This window comes from Chiloscyllium punctatum, chromosome 15 (genome assembly GCF_047496795.1).
Source record: "Chiloscyllium punctatum isolate Juve2018m chromosome 15, sChiPun1.3, whole genome shotgun sequence".
Lineage (NCBI taxonomy): Eukaryota > Metazoa > Chordata > Chondrichthyes > Orectolobiformes > Hemiscylliidae > Chiloscyllium > Chiloscyllium punctatum.
Genome location: NC_092753.1, coordinates 48008323 through 48025513, shown reverse-complemented (window position 1 = coordinate 48025513; position 17191 = coordinate 48008323). Strand labels below are relative to the sequence as shown.

Sequence of the window (17191 nt, the reverse complement as noted above, 5' to 3'; positions counted from 1 at the left end):
AGTCAAAGGTGTGGGCATATTCCTGTACTGCATAGTACTTCACCAATGTCGTACATGTATTTCATGTCAACAGCTTACATGGCCCACACGCTGCATGTACTTCAACCCAATGGCCATCTATCAAAACCTAAGTAGTCAGGGGTGATTGCTGTCAATCAGTGGCATCGGCACAGTAAGTCAGGCATTGTCCAACAACAGTTCATAGGCTTCAACATGGTCAGTCAGGCACTTGGGCTGATCACAGTTGGGATGTTGAGATATAGGATAGAGTTCTTCTTATTTCTCATATCAAAACAGTTCAGAGAGTTGGCCACCGCCGGTTCTATAAGTTCAGTACAACCAGTCTGGGGATCAGCGAGAAGTCAGTTGGAAAGCTGCACTTTTGGTCTGAACAAGAGTCACTGGACCCAAAATGTTAACTCTGCTTCTTTTCCACAGATGCTGCCAGGCTCGCAGTGTTTTTCCAGCAATTTCTGATTTGTTTTGAGCTGCACAGAGATCAGAGTCTACTCATTCGTTAGTCAAGGGTATTCTTCAAGATGCTCAGGAGGGCAGCCTATGATCGCTCCTGGGGTGTGTTCACTGAAAGTCATGCAGTTTTATCAAGGGCCACTGTTGTGGAGGAGATGTTGGGAAACTCAATTGTGGGAATTGGAGACAGCTTGCTTGGATGTAGAGATGACAATAATTATGCAGGGGTATAATTCAATATATGAGGACTCAAGGAGTAAAGTGAGCAGTCAAATAAATGCCGGGAATATTGGAAAGATCAATCATGGTGAAAAGAAAAAATGTCAGGTAAACTGTGAAGACTCACTGGAATTGTAAAGGTCATAATCACATTCCAAGATTTGAGATTCCACACACCAGGTCTAGTTGCTCTCACTTCACATGCGGACTATAAAAATGACCACACCATTAACCTTTATGAAATGCTGCCTTTTTGGTTGATGTGATGTTGGGATATAGGATAGAGTTGTTCTTATTTCTCCCACACTTATACATATTTTCTGATCAATGGTGGGTCAGTGGTTAGCACTGCTGCCTCACAGCACCAGGGTTCAATTCCAAGGTTCAATTCCAGCCTCGGGTAACCGTCTGTGTGAAGTTTGCACATTCTCCCTGTGTCTGCGTGGGTTTCCTCCGGGTGCTCTGGTTTCCTCCCACAGTCTAAAGATGTGCAGGTCAGGTGAATTGGCCATGTTAAATTGCCATAGTGTTAGGTGCATTAGTCAGAGGGAAATGGGTCTGGGTGGGTTACTCTTCGGAGGGTCGGTGTGGACTTGTTGGGCCAAAGGGACTGTTTCCACACTGCAGGGAATCTAATCTAATCTATTATTACACACCTCTGGAGCAGGTCGTACTTGAAGCTGGACCTCCTGGCTAAGAGATAGAGACATTACCATTGCATTATAAAAGTCCTAAATTCCACCTTACAATGTCATAGACCTAACCACCTTCAGTTGTTTCACCAACAACCTTCCCTCCATCATATAGTCTGAAAGGGAGATATTTGCTGCTGACTGCATGATGTTCAGCACCATTCATAATTCCTGAGATACTAAACAGTCCAAGTCCAAATGCATCAAGACCCAGACAATATCTAGTTATAGGCAAGAATTGGCAAGCAACATTCACAGTACACAAGTGCCAGGAAATTACCATCTCCAATTTGAGGCAATCTACCCATCACCCCTTTACATTCAATGGTTGAGATAGATAGATTTCAAATCAGTAAGGGAATCAAGGGTTGTGCGGATAAGGCAAGAAAGTGAAATGAGGATTATCAGAACAACCATGATCTCAATGAATAGCTTCTGCTCCTACGTCTTATGACATTATGATTTTGTTATACAGAAGTGACCTAGACTTGAAAAGCATGAAACATTTTTGAAATTTTTATGAAGTTTTTAGTATGTAAAATTAAACCGCTCACTGTATCTCAGCACATGACAACAAATCCATCAAAGTTTATGAACAACACAAAATTTGACAACATAGTACAATAGCAGAAGATTTCCAAGAGAACTAGATAAGCTAGTGAATTGGGCCAGCTGCTGGCAGATGCAATTTAATGTGGATAAAACATTAAAGTGTTCACATTGGGAAAGCCAACAAAAAGAGGCAGTATAAACTGAATACTATTTTGAGGGCATGCAGAGAACCGGAGGGTATATTGTGAGAAATCTTTGAAGTTGACATGGTATGTAGCTTGGTACAGAGGGACACTGAATTCCAAAACAAGGGAGTCATGATAAAATTATGCATACCTCTAGTCAGGCCTCAGTTAAAGTGCTATGCAGAAGTTTAAGTATTACAGTTTATGAAGAATACTAAAGTCCTGTACAGGATGCAGAGGGGGATAGAGGAGGAATGATGGATACCATTTTGGTGAGTGAACAGGAGAAACTGAAGAATAAAGGGAAGTCTAACAGACATATTCAAAATCATGAGGTTTTGATCAGAGTTAGGGATAAATTATTTCATGTTGCAAGTAGGTTGGCTACCAGAAGTCATAAGTTTAAAAGTATTTGCTGAAGTGTAGAGGGAAAATTAGCCAAATTCTTTTCCACAGGTGGAAGGTTAACCTCCAGAGCATACAACCTGAATACTTGGTGGAAACAGATTCAATGGGAATTTTTGAAAGACAATTGAAATATTTATGAATAGGACTACCTTGCAGGATCGAAAGGAAAAATCAAGGGTGTGGGATTATATTGGACAAGTTTAGTTTTTGAAGATCCAGCACAGATAACTAGTTAAATGGCTTCCATTTAAGATGTGTAAGATTCTAAGATGGCACAATTTGTGTTGATATGGCATGTACAAAGGTATTCTGAAGAAAATCTGTTTCACAGCTAGAGAGACCTTGGATAGCATTATTAAAACAAGTTGATAATTTACATAACAATGATCAAAATAAAAAAAACAGTAAATACACATTTTCAGTACAGGAAAGTACTAGAGTTTTTATTCCTTCATGTTCAAACTTCACTACAGCGTGAACTTTACAATAACTTGGAAAGTGAAACTTACAAAAAAGTGCTGGTAACATTAAAAAAAGAAATCTTCATCCCCAGAATGTCAATTATTCTTTCACACGAACAAATTTAAGGCTTAATACTTCAGTATAAAGTAAGTATGCAGATAAAACTTCACAGTATTCAAATGTCACAATAACATAATGAAGCATACAGCTAGTTAACAATACACATGTCACAGGTAATACATGAGAAATACAGTCTAATAAATGGCAAGTTAGGATACGGTTGCTTTAATAAATCTGGCAGGATTTAAAGCACTTGAAAATTGTACTTGAATTTATACCAACATACTGTACTATAGTAAATGGGGGAAAAGTTGGAGATCACTTCAAAAATGCTAGCCTGTTGTTTGGAGGGTCAACTGAAAAGGCCAAAAAGCTACCTCAGAAGTATTAACACCACAGTTTAGTGCTCACTGGTTTTGAACGTTTTTGTTCCAATTACTTTGAGAAGTTGGTATTTTATTTCAAACATTAAATCCAGACCTTCACCGCCAAGGATAATTTAAAATTTCCCGATTAAAACTAAGGAATAGTCAAAAATAGAATTTAATTGCAATCAAAGCCTCGTGCTATCTCTCTTTTCAAAATTTAGTTTTCAATTAGAGGCTTTTCTCCTTTGTTGCTTGCTAAACTCCCCTTCTTGTGTTAATGTACACATTTCAATTCGGAGGGAAGAATAAACAGCCATAAACCTAATTTAAGCACTATATCCAGGGTAGTTTTGTAAATTTCTCATTTGACCCTTAATGTGAATTAACAAATCCCTTAATAGTAGATAAAGGGTTCATACACAAGGCAAAAAAGGCAGGATGCTATAAAAGGGAAAATAGGGTACGTGTTCCGTACCACAGGTAAGGTGCAGAACAGAAACAGTAAACTGTTGACCTCTACAAAATTAGTCAACAAGCATAAGGTGCTTCACAATCTAAGTTTTTGGAAATATAACAAGCCAACATTTCAAAAGTGATCCCTTACACCAAGACAAGTTTATTCAACTGTTTGAAAAAACCCAAAACGCTAGTTTTCACCTGTTGTACCAAGATGGCTCAACCATGACAAGTGTTCATTGAAATGACCACTGCATGGTTTAACTAATCTCCTTCAGCACAGACCACTGCAAATTTGTACTGACATAAGAGTCTCATTTCTCATACATTGTAGCAGCACTGACACTGGAAATATTTAATAAGCATCCTCCTAGGAGACTTTGGCAGATTAAACCTACAGTGTCATACATAGCTTTGAATTAAATCATAGGTTTTCCTCAAATTTAAGACTGTTCTTTACAGATGTAGCAGACAGCGTGAGAAAATGGACCTTCTTTGATCAAATGCACTGGGCTCGCAGGATAATGCCGTACAGATCAATAAAGACTTCACAAAGTTAGCCATTATCTTATTCGGCATAAAAGCGATAGATTAAGAATCCACGTGCAAGGTACAGAATATATAGGAGGAATGTTTATTCTTCTCAAGGAAATGATCTCAATTTTCCTTTCAAAAGTGACAAACATTCCTATATATATTTTCCATCTTGAATTATTTCTACTTAAGTTGTAAAGGAGAATTGATTTGGTGCACATTTGTCTGTGATAGAATAGACATTATAGAAATATTGTAAAGTACCATATAATACACTGTTAGAATAAGTTACCACATTTACTAAATGCTCTGTCAGTACACAATTCACCTTTTGAGCTTCATCAAAAACATACATTTTAGGCCAGACTCTCTATTTTCTGTTGTTTTCTCTAAACACCTATTAATAAATGAGAAGATGGCTTGAAGGGTACTCACTGATGATAGTTCAATCCAAGGTGCTATGATTTAAAACAAAACTATGTTCTTTTTGGGTAATAACTGATTATAGCCAAGTTGACTAGGAACATACTCAAGTAGTAAACTAGAAGCATGTGCAAAGAATGTGAAACTTGCAATTTTTGTACGATTGTACATTTGACCTACAAATAGTTAAATTGACTAGTGCATTAAACACAATATCTATAGAATTTAGTGCTACTTGACTTCTACAGGCATTTTGTGTTTTTTAGGAAGATCAATATGATAAGGAATATAGAGCAGACATTCTGACAAACTAAGAATATTACGTTATTTGATGCCAATGCTACTCTAGTAACCTACTAGCCCAGAGAATTCCCAAATACAGTATGTTTACTACACTGTATTTACTGGTGTTGAGTTTTCAAACTGAATAGCTGCAAGTGTATACCAAAGGCAACATGGATGTTCTACCATAGAAATTCAGAAGTAAAATGCACTTTAATTCATTCAATAGAATTATCAACAAAAATAGGTTCAGCGTGTTATATCATTCCATTAAACAAGGTAATATTTATATTCATTAAAAAGCATACTTCCAATACATGAAAGAGTATAAACTATAACTTTGGACATTAAAATCACAGTGGAATCTAAATTTATATAGACTCTTTTATAAAGTTGCAGATGCAACAAAAATCTACAATTCAGTGCTCATATTATAATGATACTTTTCTAAGTCTGAATGCTTTTTGTTGGAAGAAGGCTGGGCTCTAGAACAAGACAAACCTTTATTTGGAATGGTTTGAAAGCTCATTCTGATTTATCACCATTCAAATGTCAATATAATAGAAATAAAAACAGAAGGCACATAGACTTAATGTACATGTTATAGAAGCAGAAAGGCATATGTGCAATACTGAATACTCAGGGAAGAACAATTATCTTGGACCAGAATTCTTAGAGAATTATAGGCACCAGTTTTATGACACAATCAAGGTCAAGCAAAAAAGGGCATAGTCCATTCAGCATGGGTATCACTTTTGGACTTTTTATGTCATTACTATCTGAATTTCATCATATGATTTGACTTTGTATAAATCTGTATAACGTGCAATGGCATGCAGGATTGGTGATATTTTTTGAAAGATGCATTTCATAGGTTATATGAATCTTTCTGATCCAAAAAGGAAAACCAACCAAAATCTTGATGTCAGTGCTCAGGTGAAACAAGTAAAAACTTAAAATAGAAGATATGCCACTAACAAAGAACATTAGTCTTCCTATATTGGGATGCATTAAATATCTCCAGTTTGTCCCTTTCAATACTCTGCCCAGTTTTAATCCATTATTTTATATCCAAGGGCACTGGCAGTCAAAAGGAACAGTTTAATACAGTGCTGCTTTTTGTATCACAAAAATAGTCCTACACATTACAAAAGACTCACAATCCAGTGTGTTTGACAAATCAAAAAACGCCCTTAAAAACCCCTAATGAATCATCAGAGGAACAGCAGTAAATACAAACTGTTGTAACAATAAACAGACAAAAACCAATTAACACACATCAATAATTAGTTTCAAAACAGGTTACTGCAGCATTCTTAAGGGCAGACTTTGTTTTCATTTAATTCCTTCACCAAAACAGTCTTATACCAATAAATGTATCATTTTAAAAATATAAAATAGTACACAACAAAAAATATTTTCCTACCATTCAAAAGGATTATTCTCCACAAAACATAGAAAATGCCACCTAGAGCTTCTTTTAAGTATAGGGCACATACATGTTTTTGCATAAAATATGGAAGATGCAAAACCATCCTAGTGTTTTATAATTAGGAATAAAAAACATTCAGCAAGCAATCAAAATCATTGTACATCACCTATTATTAAAGGTGATGTCAAACTTGTCCAGTGCTTTCCATAACAAAAAAAATACACAATCTGTGATAAACTTTCATCTTAAATGGAGATAAACTGCTTACAAAAATAAAAAAAAGCAGATTATAAAAAAAAAGAAACAGTAGCTGCAAGGAAAAGAGTGAGAATGTAAGATATAGGTCAAGAAATGGTTTCACCCACTAACCTACAATAATCTGTGAGCAACCAAACCTATCTTCTTTCATATTTTTGCAACTGCAGTCTCAAAAGTTTTCACTTTTTAAAAAAAATTATGATGCTCTCAGGTCATCTTTTAAAGTTACTTTATGCTTTTCCCAACATGAATTGTAAAATAAATTAAATGGAATAAGATTGGGTAAATAATGAAATTTTAAGTATTTTTTTGGTCTACAGTAGTCACATTAAAATATAAAATAATTATCAATGACAGTGTTGGGCTAACATAGTAGAAAGAAGGTGCACAACAGTAAACTGTATGAATCTGATGTACTGTACCTAAGGAAAACTATGCTACTGTCTGATTTTCCAACATAATGGTTGGCTGTTGCTTAAGTGTCTTAAGGCAATCAGATTCTACTTTTGAAACAAATCAGATTTTGGCAAAGGCTGGAATAGACATCTGCATTTTTAAGTCGCTAATAGCTAATTGTTTTATTTTGTATTGAAAATGGAGATAAAACCATTCAAGTGATAGATTAATAAAGCCAGAATTAATGGTTACAAAAACTGATGCCGCCCATTGCAATACCCCCATAGTCTTATAGAGGATCAGATAAAATTTGAAGCAGGTAAGATACTGCAGAAACAAGATGCCTGCACATTTAAACCAATCAATTCCTCAATGTAAGACACAGACTGAATTACTGAGCTAATTTATTCCAATGCGTGTGATTTCTCCATTAGCTCTTCCCTGCCAACTGAATGAGAACTGTGCACCAATAATGCAATAAATGCTGTAAGCTGAAGGTGACTTGGTCCTGGGTCACAAGTTCCAAATTTAATCACAGAGATAGACTAATGGCTAGGAAGCTTTTAGTCATCTTAAGGTTCAATCATTATAGACATTTATGTTTTAGCCTGCTTTGTTCACAAATTCCTGATTCTCTGACTCAACTTATCTAAAGTAAAATCCAATGAAAGGTTTCACATACAACAAGTGGATAACCATGTACCTTTCTAGCAGCCTATACACAGAAGACTTTCAAACTCTGTCCCGAAGTAAAAAGTGCATGGTACCAAAACCTTATGAAAAAAAAATGAAAAGGAAAACTGATTTTGAAAAGTCTGGATACAATCGCTGCATTTAGGTAGAACTAGATATTTTGTTATTTTTCCCCATAAATTCTATTTTTTTGAATCCAAGTAATTTCCAGAAACAATAAACCCAAAAATGCAGATGTCAAGGCATAATAAATTCAGTAGATTTGTCACAAATGCTAACCGATTAAATTTTTGGGTTAGTGTTCATTTACAGGGAAAGCAAAGTGCTGAATTAGTGTCATATCAAATGATATGTTACCAGCTAGTATCCTGTACTAGTCTTCCCACCTGTGGGTTCAATTTTAATTTAGGTGACTACTTTTGAGCATTGACTCGATGTGACACTAACACTGGTTTGGTTCTATTCAAATTCAATAACCCCCTCCCATCCCTCACCAGAAAAAAAAATAGCCCTTGTGTGTGCAAATGTTTAAGTGTGAATTCTGGTCAGTAGTGGAAACCTTACATGCAGTGCAGTTATCTCAGTGCATAACACCACCATTAACTTGCACACTAGGGTTGTGCTGACTTTACAAGACAGCAACAAAATAATCTATTACCACTTGGACACTTAAAATCTTACATTGGCATCCAGAGAGTAGGATCATTATGAATTTTGCAAATCAAAGTTTAGAATTGTGGAATACAACAGGAGTGTACTACTGCCGATGCTGACAAGGTTTAATTTGTTTCTGTACGAAATGAACCTTAATGCAACATGAAATTTATAAAACAAAAATAATTTGTAACACTACTGACAACCTGGTAGTGCTTCGTGTTTTTTCCAAGCTTCTAAGGTTCCAGATGTTACATTTTATTTAAAAGGATCACCTGTAGTTCTGGACTAAAACTGAGATATAGAGACTGGTAAATTTACTTGGTACAAGTCTTTCTAATCCAAATCTGAAATTCGTTCACTACATTTTAATTATGTTGAAAGAAAAATAGTTAAAATTTCAATTCAAATTGTAGCTTTAAATACGATAGTTAAAAGGCTACAAAAAGCTTTTGTTTCCTGCTCCATTAAAATAAAGAACTGTACCCTCAAATATTAAACTAACAAATTCTAAATGAAGCAAATAATCATAACGGAAACATGATTTCAAAGTTGAAAGAATGCACAACCACATAGGTGTACAGATTAAATGAAAAAAAACCTTAAAATACAAAGTACTGGATCTTTACCAAAGTTGTTTTTATGTTGACCCATATCTTCTATTTACATGTTAAGAAAAAAAAGGTGGCTAGTTGATTAAATGCAGTATCAATGCACTATTCCACCGGCACAAACTGATTGCACACCTTAATTTGTTTAATCTTCTGTGTACAACCCACTTGCTATTGAGCATCGAAAGAGGCAGTCCTACTAGTTCTTTAAACAAAATTAATGCTGTACAGGCCACTTTTTACCCTCACATCTATCTCTGTTCCTGTGTAAATCTGAAACAGGCTATATTAAAATCTTTAATTGTGTTAAGTGATAAAATTAAAAGCAAATTAAGGCAGGAATGAGTCTATGTGACCATAATTTACATACAGTAGTTCACTACTATATGATCACACACAAATTTTGCAAAGGATTAGGAAATGTGCCATTTTATTCCAACAGTCAGACTGTTAAAGCTTTAAATTTTAAAACGGAATAAAATAGCTATGCATTTTATTTCTAGTAAACCAAACTTAAAATATTGCCAATGCTGGAAAACTGAAATAAAAATAATGTTCTGGAGAAACTCAATCAGTCTGGCACCATCTGTGGAGTGAGAAAGAAAATTAATGCTTTGAGTACAACATGACTGTTCAGATCTGAAGAGAGAGGTCAAAATGTAATAGGTTTTACATTGTAGAAGAAAGTAAGTTAAACAGAAGGGAAGGTCAGAAGGGTTAGAGTCAAAAGGAGATTAGAAATCACAGGTGTCACAGAATGAAAGGCTAAAAGAGTGGTAATAGTTGTGGAGAAGACGACTACATCCACTGAAGGTGTTAATAGCAGAATATAGAGCAGCTCTGCTGAAATCTGTGAAACCGGTGATCTTTAAACTTCCTCCAACTTTCTACTGACTTTCCCTTCTCTTCCATTTGTTGTTTCCTACCGTCTTTTGTAGTATAAAACCCATCACTTTGCTACATCTTGCGTCAGTTATGAAGAACTCATATTAGACTCAAAACGTTAACACTACTTCTTTCTCCACAAATTCTGGCAGCGATTTTGAAATTTTCCAGTACCTTCAGTTTTTATTATGAATTTTAACTTGAGAAATAGAAGTTAACAGTGTTAAATAACTTGTTTAAATGTCTCTATCTTTAGTGTCCATGATTAGTACATGCATATTTTTCAGGTCATGTACTTCTTGAATAAGGGAAGTTGCTACAATACTGTAAAATAATTTAAATTGTTGCTTAAATATACTGTATCATTTCAAAGATATGCAATAAAGCATTATCCAAGGCAGCAATAGCTTACACCTGTATTTTCATCACACCCTACATTAGAATAGCAAAGTGCTAACAGCAACAGCTTAAAGTTGTTGTTTACTACTTTCTAAATAGTGAAAAAAGGTCACAATTAGACAACTTTTAAAAATAAGATTCTTCTAGTTGATATACGGTACTTTACTCAATCATGTGAATTACTGAACAGGAGCATAGTGCACCTCATTTGCAAGGGGAAACAGATATCTGTATGTGTCACAATTTGATCCATTCATGATGAATTACCCTAAACTCACTACGACAACTATTGCAAAACAGCTGGCACTTTTCAGAAGCTGATTCTTTTATCATGGAAACGAACAATACTTTCTTAAAACCATGAATTACATACACCCTTCATAATCTGCTCACTATTCTGACTCAAACTATAACTGATTTGAATCACTTTGCTTTAATTACTGCCTTGCTGCCTTTTCCAGATGACAGAAGACTAAATATAATGTGTATCGTTCAGCTAGTACCAAGTAGAGCATTTGGACATAGCTTACTAAATTCTCATACTCATCCTAATATTCTTATTAATCAAGTAATGATATAATAGCATATTCATTTGTGTGAGGTTGCCAGTACTGTATTGAAACATCTGACAATTTGCCAATGAAAAATGTTTAGTTTAAGATAATACCTTACAGGAATAAAGGCCTTTACAGTTTTACAAATCTAGAGAGTATTGTATGAATGTGATTTTATGAAAACATATAAAGTATCATCAATGTATTGAGTTGCGATGTTTGTATTGTGATTAGCTTAATTAACTGCTTGAATTGTACTATAAGTTACCGCTGATTAAAAAATTAACACCATTGTGATACAGAATTTATGCAATATTTTGATTAATTGATCAGTTGTTCAGTCAGTTCTGCAAATGATTTGTTAATCTTGTCAGTCGCTTGTAATGGGAATTCAGTGTTAAACAGAATAGCTAATTTACAGATGGGGGGGGATTACTCCAAGTTGCTGACCCAGCAATGAGCTAGGGTAGGGACTACCAATTCTACTCATTATAGTTACAGTTGGAGGACAGCAAAGGGCAGGAGTTCTAATTACCCGCATTGCTCATTTCTAGGGTGAACTATGGCTCATAGGTAGCATTAGTTAGGAAATTATAGAACCATAGTGCCTGGTCTTCTGTCCATTAATTCAAACAGTCAGAAAGTTAGACTCTAAAAGGCTATTAACTTTCCAACTAGTGATCCATGAGCCCTGAACAGTGCCACCAACTGATCAAGCCTTATGACAAGCAGAGTCAAATGGCTGATTCACCATGAGTGCGCCAATATAGGTGGTTCGTTACCAGTCAGAAAGGTAATTAGTAAAAAAGAGATTTTGATTATTCATTAGGGAAACCCCAATTTAAACAAAAAGTCAGTTAAGAAGCACTGTGCTACATTCTACTTGATACACAGTTTATAACAGTTTGGTATTCCTATTTTTATGGAAAGAGAGCGAATACATTACATAAATGTTTGCTGGAACATCAGTATAATATTCAAAAATAAGAAATGGCCAATTTATAAGTTGCTTATACTACATTAATAAACAATAGTTTAACATTGCATGAAACAATCAAAGTTCATAACTAGCAATGGGAGTTTATTTGTAAAATACTAACCTATAGGAAGCTTACTATTGGCAGTGTGGTTCTAATTGCCTATAATTTTGGGGCTGAAATATTATTATGAATTCACCAGCATTTAAAGTATACAATGTCTGTTATAAATTGCTCTCTGGTTTGTAATTATACAACAAAGTGTGCACAATTAAAGTTGCAACTGTTGAGCTATCCCTATTACACAAATCAATATGTTCAAAAGGTACTATGACTTCCAGTTTAAGTAACTTTAAGCTGAATATTAATCTATATAACATGTTTAAAACAGCTACTGTTGTAAGTTTGAGAAGTCAAATTCTTAGGCTAACGAGTATTAAGAATCTAGTGGAATTATCTTTTGTCACTACGTTCAGGGTATTGTTATTAGCTTTTAGTTCTCTCCCCTTCTTTAAAGGATGTTTGTTCTAGTTTTGTTTGATATTTCCTCAGATATTTTAATAGAGAATCCAAAAATATCACTGGGTGTGAGAATCTTTAGATGCAAACTTGAACAATATTACCCAACAACTGAGCAAGTTATAATACTACCCCACAAGACTACTTGTCTCCTTTAAAGGCATCTAGATCTACCAACACCTTAAAAAAAAGCCTATCATTTTCCTGCATAAAGTGGGAGGTTGCAGGATTGTTCACATTTAATACAGGCTAAAAATCATGTTCTGATGTATTATTTAAAGGCACTAATCCACATTGCTCATGACAGATCCTCAACAGGTTGTTCAAACAAACTAATAATTGTCCAGTAGTTTTTTTTAAATGCGATAAAGTAGTTAAAAAAAATTCTAAACCACATGATTCCACAAATGTTCAGGTTAGTTTCCAGAGTAAACAATGCAAAGCTATATGTCCCACCCCAAACAAGGGAGATAAATAAAATTGAGTGATGATACAAAATATGTCAATAAATCATGCAACAAATCATATCAACAATAAGGATGACTAATTGGTTACAGTTATTAAAATACATGTTGATTTTTTGACTTGTATTGTTGCCAAGGTTCACAATTTTAAGCCTCCAAAATATAAAGTGAAATACCCAAGAAGGTATTTTCAAGTGTGCCATAAGTACACAGTGGGTTGTGCATACAGAAGACCAAATTCTACATTTCACAATTTCTGAACTATTGAACTTCAATAATCTAATACTGTCTTGTTAGTACACATTCCTATGTCTGACTGATGGGCTCACTGATTAAAAAGGACAAATACTATTGAAACCAAGAGACACTGTGAATGCAGCGGGCTGGTGATAAGCAAGTGACTCAAAGTGATTGCATTTAATATTGCAAGGCAGATCTATTCTGTAATAAAATGTAAATGTGTACTATTGTATAAACAAATACTGCATTGCAAAGTTAAGCTTGGTTAAATATTCCTTCCACAGGACACTATTCCAGTAAAATAGCCTTATATCATTTGAGAGGCTTCCACTTATTGTGGCTAATGCCGAGCGTAAAGCCAACCACCCTTCCTTTCATATTTGCACCTTAAAATCTCAAGATCTAAATCTGTACTCCATAATGTTAAGCCAATAGGACTTCTTAAAAGACCTATTGGTCTACAAAAGGTTAACTAAGATTGTTGCCATATTTTTTGTACAGCTTAATCAGTCAGTCAGTCAAAATACTGAATTATTACATTAACAGAAAGATTTTCAAAATATATGTTGACCAATCTGTTTTCTATTTTTTCAGAACAATTTAAGCTTGATGTCAGCACTAATTTTAAAAGAGAACAGCATACATCAGCGTACTACAGCAACCAAACAATTACTAAAATATTCATAATCACAAGCTGCGTTCATCTATCTATAATCAAATGAAACATCCATTATATGTAATGAAATATTGTCTGTATTATATTGATAAAACATTTAGATGTGAAGCAGCTAAAAAAGTGCCAATCACAGAAAAACAAACAAAAGTGTACACTATTTTTTATGTGGGCAAGTGCCAAACAAAGACATTAAAAAGGAAGTGCAGTCATCACTATTAGTTTATTTCCTATACGATTAAAAAAAAATTATCAGCCTGTTTTAGCTGAAGTGTTGATAGTGTAATTGGTGGAACTGATTTGGGAGGAATAGACAACCCTATAATGACAGGGAACTAAACTGACATTAGGAAAGAGAATCATTAACCTTGGATGCACTATTCATTATTTAATTACAGTCCTATTATTTAATTCAGCTCATCTGCAGAGACAGATTTAATAACTCTGTGCCACCACAAACGAGGTTACTTTCTAAGATTGTCCACATTCATGGACCAAAATTATTCAGAATCATCGAATCAAACAAGGATTTTAAAAAGAGATAGATAAATTTTAGACTCTCCCTCTCTCTTATTTACAGAGAGAGTGAGAAAGTAATTCCTATGGTTGGGAAATCAAACTAATGAAGTGCAAAGAAAGTAAAATGTGAAAATTAAGATGTAAGATTAGCAAAATGCATTATGGGAAACAAACAATGAAATGAAGGATTGTGGATATTCATCAACTAATCAGAAAAATGAATAAATGTAGCAAGTTTTGTATGTGGACAACTAGAAAAAGTTGTGTGCATCAGTATATGAAATTGTAATAATCTGCGATTAAACAGGATTAGGATTTGTTAAACAGGCTGTATTGACAGATATCAAATGTAATATGTAACACTGGACCACTCAGCAAGTGGAATGATGTTTGTGTGTGCATGGGTTATTATACAAGCGAATATAACAGGAAGTATATTTCACTGTGTAGACACAGAAGTAGTGTAATTACATGCAACAACCTGCAAGTAACACTGATGCAGTACAGACCGGATTAACATATTGCCAGCAAAATAACAGAATGGTTAATAGAAAATGCGCAATGTAAAAGTTTACAAAAATAATGCTTGCCTATAAAATAAATTTGTAGTCATATAGGTGCATATGTAAGTTGCTTTTTAGCATTTGATCCTAATACATCCCAAAAGAAGCAAAACCTTGTATATGTTCCAGGCTGGTCAACTGCAGAATTTAAAAAGGATAAAACTATCTTAAAAGCACTTTGTGACGCATTCATTTTAGTTTTTGGGTTCTATAAAATGTTATTCTTATGGTAATGATTTAAAGCTAACATATGCAGTATATTATATATTTTCAGCTAAAATTGTGCGCATATGAAAATTTCAAGTATTTGCATCTCTTTTGTACAGATACATAAGAAAAAAAACACAAAACCCTTGAACTGCACCATTCCTCTATAGTTGTTCAATCTTTAAAGAAAGAATAAGTAAGGACAAGCGATTTGAACAAAACATCTGAGGAAAAATGTAATTGCACTGATCAAGACCCTCGGCTCTCAAAACTTATTCATAGTGCACAACTGAAGCTGTTCTCAACTTCATATTCATTATAATGACTGACTGTCTGATTTGGAGCACTGCAATAGATGTATCATGAAACTCTAATTATGTCTATGGCAACAAAAAAAATTAATCAAAATATTGTAATATTGATTGGATTACTCATCATTGACAATCTGAAGATAAAATAAAAGACAAAAAAGGAGCAGCAATCAAAAAGACAGCATGTCAAACAGACCACGTTGATTATATGCTAATTTTGAATGATATCAACCACACATTGTGGGGGAAAAAAAAAGTTCCTTCAATTCAGCTCATCTGATGTCTGGAAGAGATCTTACAACCTTAACAGTCTTCTGAATATTAGTGGCAGTGTACGCAAAAGTTCCAAAAAGCCTCACCTCTGCTCAAATACTGTTGTAAAAAAAAATGCACATCCATGTAGTAAACTTTTTCAAAACCATCTGCAATTAGAAAAAAAAACTCACTGCGCTTTTCCTCATATTTCAATAACAATGAGTTGTTTGCACATTTGAGAAATAAATTTTTGTACCTAACTGCAGTTGCATGGATGCTGCATTATATATTAAACCTTTTAATATTCAAAATGAAACCCCTCTGTGTAAGTGACCTGTCCACAGCAGGTAAATAATAAATATCTGCCAGTGTCATTACAACCACTATACATACAAAGTCATCTCTGTTAAAGGCAAATTTTGTGACCATCTTAACACAGAAATGTCAATACATACCAAGTATTGTACTTCAAAAGATGTTGCATACCACAGTTTACTCGACTTCATGCTGTGTAATGATCTCAAAGAAAATTTCCACCTTAGATAATGCAACACTGGATTAGATCTGTAGAGATAGTAGGCCTTTGTAGTGTTCAACACGCTAGCAATAAACGAGAGCTGAATGTGAGGAAAAAATCTTGAGGCCTGTAGTGGTCATCCAGCCAGTGGAGCACACACAATAACAGGCATTAAGGCCACCATCCTGAAGAATTCTTGAACATCTTGCTGCTGGTAATAATGTACCAGCTCTTTTTGTTTTAAAATTTTCTTTTTGTTTAAATTAATTCCAAATTTGTTCTTAGCATAGTTCCTTAACCATCAGAAACGTGCATTCTCATATGGTCGTTGAACTGTTCGATTTGGTCGAACTTGGCTGGGCAGACAGAGCAGACATATGTAGTCACCTCAGAGCAACCAGTGCCATGGAGTGCCATGTGCCTCTCCAGTAGGGTCTTGTGGGAGAACTTCTTTTTGCAGACGTAGCACTCATAGGATTTTTCACCACGGTGAAGTCGCATGTGAACATTGAGGGAGCTCTTTTGGGTGAATCGCTTGTTGCAGATATTACACTGATAAGCTCGCACACCAGTGTGTGTTACCATGTGTTTAATCAGATAATCCTTCAGTGAAAAAGATCGCCAACAAATGCTGCACTGATGTGGCTTCTCTCCTATGGAACAGTTAACAACAAAGACAACAAACGTTAGTCGATTCCAAAGTTAGCACAGTTTATCATATTGCACTTTAGTTAGAGAAAGATCTTGCTTAACTTATGGCAGAGGAGTGGGGCTCCTGAACTGGAGCTCCTTGGCTCTGTTGGTATCTTTTCTTTCTCTTTTCATTTTTTTTTCCTTCCTACTTACCTCCTGCCCTCGGATGGCATTGATGGTAGTGAGTTAACTCAAGCTCAAGCCCAGCACGGACCCCTGGCCTCGAGGTGTGGCCCAGCGAGGACCCGCAGCCTCAAAC

General features: G+C 34.9%; 1 protein-coding gene across 9 annotated transcripts in view; it reads right to left on the bottom strand.

The window, feature by feature from the left end:
• Nucleotides 1–2957: 2957 nt before the first annotated feature.
• The window catches only part of zbtb20 (zinc finger and BTB domain containing 20), a 311373-nt gene continuing 297139 nt past the window's right edge, over nucleotides 2958–17191 (bottom strand). For all 9 annotated transcript variants that reach the window (XM_072585058.1, XM_072585056.1, XM_072585065.1 and 6 more), the window contains one exon: nucleotides 2958–16892. In XM_072585058.1, the coding sequence (XP_072441159.1) occupies nucleotides 16534–16892 (359 nt within the window). In that variant the 3' untranslated portion in view covers nucleotides 2958–16533. The remainder of the gene's footprint in view (nucleotides 16893–17191) is intronic.